Below are 13405 nucleotides of genomic sequence, written 5' to 3' on the forward strand. Positions count from 1 at the left end.
TCAGCCTCCCAAGTAGCTGGGACTACAGGAATGCGCCACCATGCCCGGCTAATTTTTTCTATATATTTTTAGTTGGCCAATTAATTTCTTTCTATTTTTAGTAGAGACGGGATCTTGCTCTTGCTCAGGCTGGTTTTGAACTCTTGACCTTGAGCAATCCGCCTGCCACAGCCTCTCAGAGTGCTAGGATTATAGGCGTGAGCCATCACACCCGGCCTATATTTTTAATTATTTCTCTCAATGGCCTCATGATGTAAAAGATTACTATTATCCTCATTTTATAGATGAGGAAACTGAAGCATAAAAAGTTTTAAAAACTTGCCCAAGCCACAGAGCTTGTAACTGGCAGAAGTAGGATTCAAAATCCAGCAGTCTGGCTCAAGAACTTACAACCTTAACTACCCCATACCATCCCTCTGACTTTTTAAAAAGTCAACACAGATGTAGAGGTTTGGAGAAGTTCCAGTTGCCTCAGACCCAGGTCAAAGGAAGTAGCAACTGAAGGCAACAGAGCCTTCTGATATCTTGGCATAGTACAAAAGGCCTCTAGGATATACCTCACTCTCTCTGATATCGATTCAGGTTGTGTTCCATCCTCGAACCCTACATTCTAGATATACAGAACCACAGGCAGCCTCCTAAATGCACCCTGCTGCTTCTCAACTCAGTGCCATTGTTTATACAGCTCCCTCTGCCTGGCATCACCTTTATTCCCCTGTCTGGGCCACCCCCACCCACGCCACCCTATCCGCAGCTCCACAGATACTTCTTAATGCTTTACTGAGCTTTTTGGTTACAGGTCTATAGGCAGTTAGGTCCCTGAATAGAACCCTCAACTCACTGTCTCTCAGTTCCCTTTGCTTGGCATACAATGTAGATGGGCAATAAATGTTTGCCTAAAGAATTAACGAATATGACCTCAAAAAAAGCAGAGGGGGAAAAAACACATTAAAAATACAAAAAAAAAAAAAAAAAAAAAGATTTAATGAATAAATGGTCTCAAAAACAGAGTCCTCAAAGGTAGCTCAGGGTTTGAGTCAACCTGAAAGGCTAGACTCCCTAAACTTCCTTTCCCAGGCATCTGACAATCACTGAACTTTCCTGCAGCAAGCTTTCCTCAAAGAGACTGAGAAACTCCTCATGTTTGGCTCCAGAGGACTAAGAAGCCACAGCCAACTCTGCCTGAAACGAAGACAATGTGAGGCCAAAGGACATATGCACTACAATACACCACCAGGCCTCCAACTTGTATCAACCTCTGTTAAGACACCTTCTCAAGTGAAATGTATTCCTGAACTGCAGCCCTTACTTTGATCCAAGTTAAAAACCACTGAGGGAGGGAGGAAGGAAGGGAGGGAAAAACAAATTTCTCTGAGAAAAGGGAAACAAATGTTTTCGGCACTGCCTGGGAAAGCACCCAGACCAGATCAGATGCCAGAGGCAGTCAGCTTGGATGAACTTATTCTCTTCTTGTCTAGATTGTCTACATATTAGAACTCCTACCTTTCAAGTGACTCATATTTACCACAAAGTGCTGCCCAGACCACCCCCTTTCTTGTCCCCACTGTCACTGCAGTAGAAACCATTCTGGATAAACAAAACAAACTGGGATATCTTTTGGAGTATTTGTAGATTCAGAAGCTATGAAAGTAAGGGTAGCTCACGGGGGCTGACCCTGTAGGATATATTCTGAATTAGAGCCAGTCATTTATTTGGTAGCATTCCTGCTCCAAATTATGTTTTCTATCTTTCCCCTTGACTTAGCTGAAATCTGCAGTGGTCTCCAACCTTTTGGCACCAGGGATCAGTTTCATGGAAAATAATTCTTCCAAGGACCCGGATGAGGTGGAGTGGGGTGTCCTGGGTAGAGAGAGGGTAGTGCAGAGCTCAGGCAGGCCACCAACTGCGGCCCAGGGTTTGGGGACCATAGTGACTTAAAGAACTGAGAATTCTGGTGAGAAAGTAAGAGAAACAGAGCACACAGGCCTAGCAGAGGGCTGAAGGCAGAATCAGAACAATTGGGGGCATGAAAAGAAGAACCTGAGGAGGTGGGAAGGAGTCATAAAGGAGGGAAAAGCAGCCAGGCAAGGTGGCTCACACTTATAAACCCAGCACTTTAGGAGACTAGGCTGGAGAATCACTTGAGGCCAGGAGTTTAAGACCAGCCTGGGCAACATAGCAAGATTTCATCTCTACCAAAAACAAAAATTTTAATTAAAAACAAAAAAACGGAAGGAAGAAAGAATGTACAAAAGAAGGAAACAAATTTTAGCTGTTTCAAAATTTTGTACAAAAAAAATTTCACAGAAGTCAGTGGTTCTCAACCTTAAAAAACTCAATTCCTTTTTTTAACAATTATTTCACAATGCCTCTTTTACTTACTAAAATGATTTTTACATATAATATAAATTATAAATATCTACTTACATACATATTTCAAGAAAAAAATAAAACATTCAAAGTATATTATAAAGGGAAAATAATTTATAATAAAATCATTTGTACTTCAATACGCAAATGCTCCAACATCACTGCACTAGGAGACAGAGTTGTCAGATGTTTGCAATGGGTGCAAACATATGTGAAATTACTCAGATTATGACAGCCACAAATGCAGACATATACAAGTTTATTGTGTTGATAACTCCAATACCATGAATGGCACTGCCAAGAGTGATAGCATTTTCCAAAATGGTGAAAAACTCTTGGTAAAGTTCAAAACAATATTCCCTGGCCGGGCACGGTGGCTCATGCCTGTCATCCTAGCACTCTGGGAGGCCGAGGCAGGCAGATTGCTTAAGGTCAGGAGTTCGAAACCAGTCTGAGCGAGATCCCATCTCTACTAAAGATAGAAAGAAATTAATTGACCAACTAAAAATATATAGAAAAGATTAGCCGGGCATGGTGGCGCACACCCGTAGTCCCAGCTACTGGGGAAGCTGAGGCAGGAGGATTTCTTGAGCCCAGGGGTTTGAGGTTGCTGTGAACGAGGCTGACGGCACTCTAGCCCAGGCAACAGAGTGAGACTCTTGTCTCCAAAAAAATAAATAAATAAATACTTTTTCTTCTCCTTTACCTCCCAATAACTCCTTCAAATAGTTCCTTAAGAACCAAACCCAGAACTCCACCTAGTAGGCTTATATATAATCAATCTAGCTTTTATGGGCTAACTTAGGAAACTATTCAAAACTATGACCCTTGTTTTTGTTTTGTTTTGTTTTGTTTTTGAGACAGGGTCTCACTCTGTTGTCTGGGCTAGGGTACAGTGGCATCATCATAGCTCACTGTAACCTCAAACTCCTGGGCTCAAGCAATCCTCTTGCCTCAGCCTCCTGAGTAGCTGGGACTAGGGCGCACACCACCATGCCAGCTAATTTTTCTATTTTTTAATAGAGATGGTGTCTCACCATGGTGCTCGGGCTGATCTTGAACTCTTGGCCTCAAGTGATCCTCCTGACTTGGCCTCCCAAAGTGCTGAGAACACAGGCATGAGCCATTGCACCCGGCCATAACACTATTTCTACTGGACCATATACTCCAAATTTCAAACTTGGAAGTAAAATTTGGGAACACAGCACTTCCATTAAGTCAGACTTAAATACACTGATATCTTACCATCAATGTTCTCTATAATTTTTTAATGATGGGCTAGCAGCCAAACTACATATAACCAATGCACTAAAAAGGCTGTGCATACATGTAAAAAGACTTCTGATGCAGGCAAATAAAACAACAAAGTCAACCCACAAATATTTTATGATATATCTTATCTTTGTGACAAGTAGATACCCTTTACCTAAATTACTAAGGTGTTAAATTACTTTTCCACTTTAGTATATACTGATTGATTCTACTGCTTGTAAATACTGGAAAATGTTTTTCAGTATCTGTGTTTAGAAGCAGTAGTTGCCTTTACCACAGAGATAAAAGGCCCTTTAACAATACTGGCTGAAATGGATTTCCTTGCCCTCCTACACCCTTACTCCCCAAGTCTAAGGGTCTCTAAATTACAATCACACATTCTTACTCCACAAATTTCTGTACCCACTTCACCCACTCAAAGCATCCTCAAACTCTCTGGTTTTGAAGAAGCCAAGAGGCACAATCCCTGCTATTGTGGAGGCCATACCACAGTGGGTATAAAGAATTAAGCTGTGTGAAAAGAACCTTTCTTTTCAGTGATTAATGCCATAGGCACAGATTATTCAACCAGGTTCTGTATTAGGTGAGGGTAACTAAATGACCTCTAATATTTTTTTCACTCTAAGAATACAGTATATGATTATGTTATCATCTTAGACTCTATATAAGTAAATCCTCTATATAAGTAAATCCCAACGCAGTGTAAACATTTCAGCTATTTTACCTGTACTGAGGTCAAAGTTATCTCCTTATAGTATGACTTGAGATATGAAAAAAGATAAACAACCTTTAGTTCCTTCTCTCCTCAAGCACCAATGTGAACACCATTAATCTCTAGGCACAACCTTTAAGATGATGAAAAGTATTATCTTCAAAAACTGACAACCTGGAAGATGATGAAAAGTATTATCTCCTCAAGTACCCATGAGAAAGCATTATTCTCAAGGTACAACCTTGAAGATGATGAAAAAAGTATTATCTGCAAAAATTAACACTGATCTCCCTTAAGCAACTGTAATAAGTAAAGATAAATAGTAATGGTCACTGTTTACTGAGTATTTTTTTAAGATCAAGCATTTTTATACATTATTTCTAATCCTCAAAACAACATTATGTGTTAATCATATACTGTATTCTTAGAGTGAAAAAAATATTACAGGTCATTTAGTTACCCTTACCTAATACAGAACCTGGTTGAATAATAATCTGTGCCTATGGCATTAATCACTGAAAAGAAAGGTTCTTTTCACACAGCTTAATTCTTTATACCCACTGTGGTATGGCCTCCACAATAGCAGGGATTGTGCCTATTGGCTTCTTCAAACCACATACCAGGGCAAGGTGAGGTGAGGAAACTAAAATTTCAAGAAGCTAAAAGACTTGCTGAACATCTAGCTTAGAAGCAGCAGAATCAAAATTCACAACCACCATTTGGAATCCAAAGCCTGGTTCTTTCTGCTACATTGACATACTTTTCAATCAATTTTTTTTTTTTTTTTTGAGACAGAGTCTCGCTTTGTTGCCTAGGCTAGAGTGAGTGCCATGGCGTCAGCCTAGCTCATAGCAACCTCAAACTCCTGGGCTCAAGCGATCCTTCTGTCTCAGCCTCCCGAGTAGCTGGGACTACAGGCATGAGCCACCATGCCCGGCTAATTTTTTCTATATATATTAGTTGGCCAATTAATTTCTTTCTATTTATAGTAGAGACAGGGTCTCGCTCTTGCTCAGGCTGGTTTTGAACTCCTGACCTTGAGCAATCCGCCCGCCTCGGCCTCCCAGAGAGCTAGGATTACAGGCGTGAGCCACCGCGCCCGGCCTTCAATCAATTTTAAAGCAGGTAATTTTCATTATTATGAACCACACATTAAACTGCTATATATCAAATACATACTACAGTAGTGCCTTGAAAATTTTATTGCTTTTAAACACTTCTTTTAAAGACACAAAACAACCCTTTTACTATAAAAGGGAATCACCCTTGGAAATGTATAAGATTGTAATAGAAAAGCTATGTAATATAAATTTTCATTTCTTTAGTAAAGAGGAAAACACTGCATCAATGGAGTACTGAGATTACAGAGCAGAATGAAACTATTAATATCCAGGGTAGTCTTAAGACCAAATATTTAACAAAAATCCAATGTCTGGACAACAGCCCCTCCTTTCTCTTTATGTACACAATTGTTATTTTGACAGCAGGCTAAGGCATCTCATCTATTCCAAGTAAGAAATTTTATGGGATTAATGGTTAGAAATAACCCTAATTATTTTCATTATACCTTAATAATTTGAACATTATTCCAAAAAAGACCTTATGTTTTCAAGGTTCTGACATTTGCTTGTGACTAAAATTTCAAACACCTCATAATTTAAAAACTGAACAGGCAATAAAAATAAAGTACCTAGCTGGTTTACCACATATAAAGTAAAAAAAAAAACAAAAAAATTTAAAACATATCCACCAGAATGTCTAAAATGAAAGATACAAAAATGTTGTCAAGAACACAGACTTTATGGGGGGAGGGGGGAAAGGGCATTTATTGAAACCTTAAAATCTGTACCCCCATAATATGCCGAAATTAAAAAAAAAAAAAAAAAAAAAGAACACAGACTTTGGAAAACTGGCAATATCTATTAAAGCTGAACATATGCATATCCTACAATCCAGAAATTCTACTCTATGTATAGTCCCAAAAGATATATGTACATATCTTCATCAAAGGACACGTACTAGAACAGCAGTCTCCACCCTTTTTGGCACCATGGACCAGTTTCACAGAAGACAATTTTTTCACGGAGTGGGGGTCAAGGGAACGGCTGGGGTGGTTATAAATACAGAAGAAGCTTCGCTTGCCCTCCTCTCATCTCCTGCTGTGTTGTCCGTTCCTAAGTTTGCTGTGTCGCCCGTTACTAATGAAAGACATTTTTTCCACTTTGGAATGGGAGTGGAAGGTGCATGGAGCTCTGGCGATAACGCACGGCCCAGTTCGTAACAGGCAACAGACTAATACTGGGCCACAGCCCATGTACTGGGGACTACGGTATTAGAACATTCCTAGTAGCAATATTCATAATGGCCCTAAGCTGGGAAACTATCCAACTGTCCATCAAGAGTAAAATGTAGGGCGCGGTGGCTCACGCCTGTAATCCTAGCACTCTGGGAGGCCCAGGTGGGCGGATTGCTCGAGGTCAGGAGTTCAAAACCAGCCTGAGCAAGAGTGAGACCCCGTCTCTACTATAAATAGAAAGAAATTGGCCAACTAATATATATAGAAAAAATTAGCCGGGCATGGTGGCACATGCCTGTAGTCCTAGCTACTTGGGAGGCTGAGGCAGGAGAATTGCTTGAGCCCAGGAGTTTGAGGTTACTGTGAGCTAGGCTGATGCCACGGCACTCACTCTAGCCTGGGCAACAAAGTGAGACTCTGTCTCAAAAAAAAAAAAAAAGAGTAAAATGTATAAATAAACTGAGGTATATTTGTATAATGGAATACTATACAGTGATGAAAAATGGAGTCTACAAGTTGATATAAAATATGACTTAATCTCACAAACATAATGTTCCACTAAAGAAGCCAGACATAAAAGCACACATATCATATGATTCCATTCATATGAAGATCAAACTAATCTATGCTGTTAGAAATCAGAACAATTATTAGTTACCCTTTGGTGGAAGTAATGACAGGAAGGAGGAACAAGGTGGAGTGGGAGGTTTCTTGAGCGCTGGTAATATTCTGTTTCTTCATGTGAGTGCTGGTGACATGAGTATGTTCAATTTGAAACACTCAATAGATAAGAGGTATTATAGCAGCAGGTTAAAGAGCACAGCTCTAGAATCAAATGCTGCATTTGAATCTCAGTTCTATAACTTGCTAGCTATGACTTTGGGCAAGTTATTTAACCTTTCTGTGCCTCATTTCTTCATCTATTAAATGAGCCTAATATGTACCTAATAGGGTTACTATGAGGATTAAATCATCATAAGACTTGTAAAGAGCTTATTAGCACAGTTGTCTATTATTAAATACTTGCTAAGTAAATAAAGGTGCTTTATTCTGAAGCAACACAAGAAAATGAAAAAGGGAAACAGAGAAATATATGGTTTACTGTTATTAGAAATTGCATGAAATAATTATTTGGGAAATGAATATGACAATAACTAAAGGCTAAAGGGACGTGATATGGAAGTTGAGACTAGTCCTATAAACCTCCACCTAAAAGGACCTTGAATAAGTAGTCTCTCAAAGCTTAGAGCTCCTCACTGTCTACTTGGAGACTGGCCTCCATATTCTCTAAGATCCTCTAGAATAATGAGTGATGAGTGGAGGCACTGATCACGAACTAACAGGGCTGAGCCCATTTCAGAAGGAATTCTGAAATCTTCTATGCCTCTGAATTTCACCTAATACTTCGGATTTCAAAGTATCTATCCTGCCTATCAGCCATGTCTCTGTCACTCAGGTTCACTTTTTCTACAGTCAGTAGAGTAAATAACTAACATTTCTGATGGGTTTCTAAAAAGCTAGTAGGTTTTAGCTTTCATAGTGTCATAGTGTCCCTAACTTCTCTGGCCATGTTATATAGCTACTCTTTATTAAATACCTACTTACACATCAGTGCAGCACTGTAATAAAAACTGTATCTCTAATTGTCCAAAAAATCTGCTAGGTATGTATCACTCTTCCTCCTTCTTGTATTTTACAGATAAGAAAACCAAGGCTCAGAAAGGCTGCCTTGCTTTTCAGTGGCAGAGCTGGAAGGTGAGTGTGGCTTGTTTGGCTCTAGAGTCCATGCTCTTTCCATTAGCCACAGTCCCTTGACTTTCTTTATAATCCATCATATTTTTTATTTCTTTCTTTTTTTTGAGACAGAGTCTCACTTTGTTGCCCAGGCTAGAGTGAGTGCCGTGCTGTCAGCCTAACTCACAGCAAGCTCAAACTCCTGGGCTCAACCAATCCTGCTGCCTCAGCCTCCCAAGTAGCTGGGACTACAGGCATGCACCACCATGCCCGGCTAATTTTTTAATTTTTTCTATATATATTAGTTGGCCAACTAATTTCTTTCTATTTATTGTAGAGACGGGGGTCTCGCTCTTGCTCAGGCTGGTTTCAAACTCCTGACCTCGCGCAATCCACCCACCTCGGCCTCCCAGAGTGCTAGGATTACAGGCGTGAGCCACCATGCCCGACCTATAATCAATCATATTTTTCCTTACCTGTATAATGAAAGGCTATTAGCTAAGGTGATCTAAATCAAGAAAAACCTAATTTAGTGAAAAATCATTTTTGAATATTTTCACATGAATGATTACTTTGTTTCTAAATAAAGGTTTTCTCCAAGGTCTATTTAAATGAATACTGTACATTAAAGCTGTATGTATTAAGCAGTAGTCATATAAACCGTGGGTTAAAGCCTTTAAAAAACATTTACATTTCTTCCCTGCTGCATCCTCAGTGCCCAGCCCATATTCTAGACATTTAAGAAAAACATCTTGAACACCATTCTCCCCAAATCTTGTTTACCAAAATACTAATAAGGAGAATGCATTCCAACAAGCCACTTTATTATCTGAAAAACTTCATGCCCCAAATTAGACATAATATGAAAGTCACTGGGTTATCCTCTCTGCTATAGGATATTTTCTTCCTGGTCAAATGGCACTGTCATCATTAGCAACAAGTAATTATCAAACAGCTATAATACACAATTAACACAGTGACTCAGTATACCTTCCCTTCTCTCTCTTTCCCATCAGGTTTAGCAAGCTACAGAGCCATAGTCCTCCCCAGGCAGGCCAGCCAGTGTATGTGTGGTGCAGACTATACAGAGACACAAATGTCATACATAATTAGGTAACTTTTCCAAACTAAACAAACACGAAGGCCCCAGGAGTTTGGCCTTTCCCCCAGCCAGACTCATATCCTAGCACCTCTTCCTGGAACTCTGAAATCACAGCTATAACATAATCAACCTCTTCCACCTCCTCCTCAGTCCCCTGCCCAATGTACAGAAAATCCGAAATTTACCCCAATGTCTGTCATATTTATTCCTACTTCATCTAAAAAAGATACTTTGTTCACCACGGATTCAATAAAAATGTGTCAGCATATACTGTTAAAATTTTTATTTAAAAACTATGTTGGGCGCGGTGGCTCACGCCTGTAATCCTAACTCTCTGGGAGGCCGAGGCGGGAGGATTGCTCGAGGTCAGGAGTTCGAAACCAGCCTGAGCAACAGTGAGACCCCCATCTCTACTATAAATAGAAAGAAATTAATTGGTCAACTAATATATATAGAAAAAAATTAGCCAGGCATGGTGGCGCATACCTGTAGTCCCAGCTACTTGGGAGGCTGAGGCAGCAGGATTGCTTGAGCCCAGGAATTTGAGGTTGCTGTGAGCTAGGCTGACGCCATGGCACTCACTCTAGCCTGGGCAACAAAGCAAGACTCTATCTCAAAAAAAAAAAACAAAAAAACTATGTTCACAGAGGGTACACAGAATATGTGTACTATAGGAGAAAGTGTGCCAGTTAAGAAGCTCAGTTCTGGTCCACCACTGTACCTTCCCGTGCAACTTGGCAAGTCACGTGTCCTCTCTAGGTTTAGTTTCCTCAGCCATAAAATGAGGGGGATGTTGAACTAGGTCAAAGATGAACCACCCAGTTCCAGGATGCCTTGAGAGGTTTAGACATGTGCTTTGGGGATTTAGTAACTCCTCCAGGCCAAACTATATTAAAAAATTACCTGTTTGCATATATGGATTTTTCTGGAGAGGTGTTATGACTTGTATCAAATTGTCACACAGGTTGTAGCTAAAAAAATAACTATAAGGTCATGTTTTATTGAGCCCTTACTATGTATTAGGCACTATATTAAGTCCTTATATACATTAACTCATGTAACCCTCACAATAACCCCTTGAAGTAGGTACTGCTATCCCCATATTAGAGAAGAAGAAAGTAAATCAGAAGCCCGGGATGTTAAACACAGTGCTATGATAGGTGAAATCATCTCTAAACCCTAATATCTATGTCCATTCAAATTAATAGAGTTTTCCTCTGGTTAAATTCTGTCCCATTCTGCAATCTTTGATCATGCCCCAAATACTTTTAAAACCCTACACAGAACCACCAGACTCACAGAACACTCAGATTAACACTACTTGAGAAAGAATATGTTAGGTTAATCCAAGTAAAGTGTCCCAAGGCACTTTCCAACTCCAGCCTCCAATCTGCTTTTTCTTTTACAATGTGGTGATTAACCAAAAGATGCATCTGAATCTAATTACTGATTAATGCCTAAGGTCAAAGTAACAGAAAATAAGCCACAGTGCCAGCCAGGTAAAGGGGATGCAGTGGCTTACCTATGCCATAAGACCCAAAAACAAGCCAGGCACGGTTGGCTCACGGCCATAATCCTAGTAATCTGGAAGACTGAGGCAGGAGGATCACTTGAGCTCAGGAGTTTGAGACTAGCCCCAGCAAGAGTGAGAACCATCTCTACTAAATATAGAAAAATTAACCCAGTGTGGTGGTGCCTGTAGTCCCACCCACTCGTGAGGCTGAGGCAGGAGGATCACTTGAGCCCAGGAGTTTGAGGTTGCTGTGAGCTAGGCTGATGCCACTGCACTCTACCCGGGCCACAGAGCAAGACTCTAAATAAAATAAATAAATAAATAAATTTTTAAAAAGGAAAAAGAAGACCCAGAAAGATATATCAGTGTGTAGGTATCCCATGTTGACTGGCATCTTCCCCCCGGCCCCCCCCCCACACACACAACACCTTCTAAAAACCACTGACCACTGAGGAGCGAAGCCCTGAATCACTCTTTACTTGAGATACAAAGTCTGGTTAAGGTGTTAACCATCACCAACTCCAGCCCGGAATAAGAAGCGAAGTGAAAAGCTAGTTCCCTAGTTCCCAATTTTTGTGGCCACCAGTTCTGACAATCTGCAATTGTAACACGAACTAGCAGTCACCAAGCTACATCTGAAAACTATTTTGCCTGCCAACCTCCTCATGCTCCAAAATTACGGAGCGACATAACATTGCTTAATAGAAGACTGCAAAGCAGAAGTGAACGTTGTTGGTTCTTTTCATAGGCTGTCAGAAAACCTCTCCATCGTCTTAAAGGGAAGGTTGCTGAAACTTTATCCCCAACTCTCATGACCTTTCTCCAATTAAAAACTGTGTAATGCGAAGAGAAGCAAAGGAGAAAGGAGTTCAGGAGAATGGCCCTGGGTGCAGGGCTTTTTCAAGGGTGATGCAACAGGGTCAGATACAAGGGGAGCAGGAGGTGGGAGCTTCTAGGAAAGAAAACCAGCGTCGTCCTTGGGAATCTGAGGGGAAATGGCTATGGAGGACTGGGTGGCAGGGTCAGAAAGGGCAAGGGGGACGGCGTCCGGGGGAGGAGGGCAGTGCAGCGGGCGGGCAGAGGTCCCAGGTAGGGGCGGCGGGTTCAAACACGAGAGAAGGCAGAGGGAACAGAGCAGGGGCCGGAAGGAAAGGGTGGGCTGCGTCGGGGCCTCGGAGAGACGGTCAGAGGACGGGGGACCTGAGGAGTGGGACCTGAGCTGGAGGCAGCAAGCCGGGAGAGCCCTCTGGAAAAGCCCAGGGGGCCGCTGGGGTGCGGAGGGGTCTAGGGCTCTGGTCCGAGGGCAGGAGCGCCCTATACCGGAGGGCCAGGGCGGGGGAAGAACGGAGTGGGGACAACGGTTGGCGCCGCGAGCGCGGGGGAGGTGTCTAGGCTCGAGTTGAGGCAGGGGCCGCCACGCAGTCCCGGCGGGCCGGAAGGAGGGAGGCGGCCCCGAGCGCGGCGCAAGGGAGGAGGTCCAAGGTTAGGGAGGGCCCGGGGCAGCCGGGGGCGGCGCTGGTGCTCTCACCGGGACAGGTGTTTCAGGATCTGCTTCTTAATGATCCCGGCCATGCCGGAGCCGCGGCCCGCGTGGAAGGCAGGCAGGCAGCTGTGGCCTCCTCAGTCGTGGAGAAGTGGCGACCCTCTCACCTCGCCGCGGCGCGGGCAGCGGGCGCCGCCGCCACAGCAGCCGCCATGGCGCTCTCGTCCCTCCGGGACGCCTGGAGCTCCGCCACGATCCCACCCACCCGCGCGGCGCCGCGGCCGCCAGCCCAGAGCGACGCGAGGAGCGCGCGCCGCCGGCCGGCCGGGCTCGCAGAGGCCCGAGGCGCGCGCGGAGGGCGGGGGCGCGCGCAGTGCCCGAGCGGACCGGCTCCGCCCCGCCCCCCCCAGGCGCGGGCCCGCCCCCGGCGAGCGAGGTCGGCAGACTCCCTGCCTCCCCCTGCGCTGCGCGGGTTCGCGCTCGGCGGTCGCCTTGAGGCTTCCGAGTCTTTTATTAAAGAACCTTTTGCAGAAAAAAATTAGATAATTGCGCAGCTCCCGCATGGCAGGGTCCGCGTCCCATTTGTTTCCCTCACGCATTCACTAATTATTTGAGCATCCACTCTACTCCCGGAATCAGGCTGGGAGTGAAACGTAGTGTACGAGACCTCACACCGGAGAAGAGACGCAAACCGGCCGCTGTGGCCGGCTGCTGGGGTTTGCGCTCCGGCACGGAGAAGGCCTCGCCGCCCTTGGCGCCGCTCTGGCTCCTTAACCGAAGCGGATGTTCGCTGAAGACCTTAGCGCTCCCTCCCAAATGTAGGGGGAGAAGAAAATGAGACGGCAAGTTGTTAAAATTACTAAGGACTTTAGAGATCGACCTCTTCATTTTACAAATAAGGAAAGTGAAGCCCAGTGAAATAA

The 13405-nt window shown here is 43.3% G+C and overlaps 1 protein-coding gene across 1 annotated transcript in view; it reads right to left on the reverse strand.

The window, feature by feature from the left end:
- BLTP3A (bridge-like lipid transfer protein family member 3A) overlaps positions 1–12796 on the reverse strand; it is a 69501-nt gene extending 56705 nt beyond the window's left edge. Inside the window, exon 1 of the mRNA XM_012746746.3 lies at positions 12528–12796. Within this exon, the coding sequence (XP_012602200.1) occupies positions 12528–12571 (44 nt within the window). The 5' untranslated portion in view covers positions 12572–12796. The remainder of the gene's footprint in view (positions 1–12527) is intronic.
- Between the last annotated feature and the right edge of the window lie 609 nt (positions 12797–13405).

Source organism: Microcebus murinus, chromosome 5 (genome assembly GCF_040939455.1).
Source record: "Microcebus murinus isolate Inina chromosome 5, M.murinus_Inina_mat1.0, whole genome shotgun sequence".
NCBI lineage: Eukaryota > Metazoa > Chordata > Mammalia > Primates > Cheirogaleidae > Microcebus > Microcebus murinus.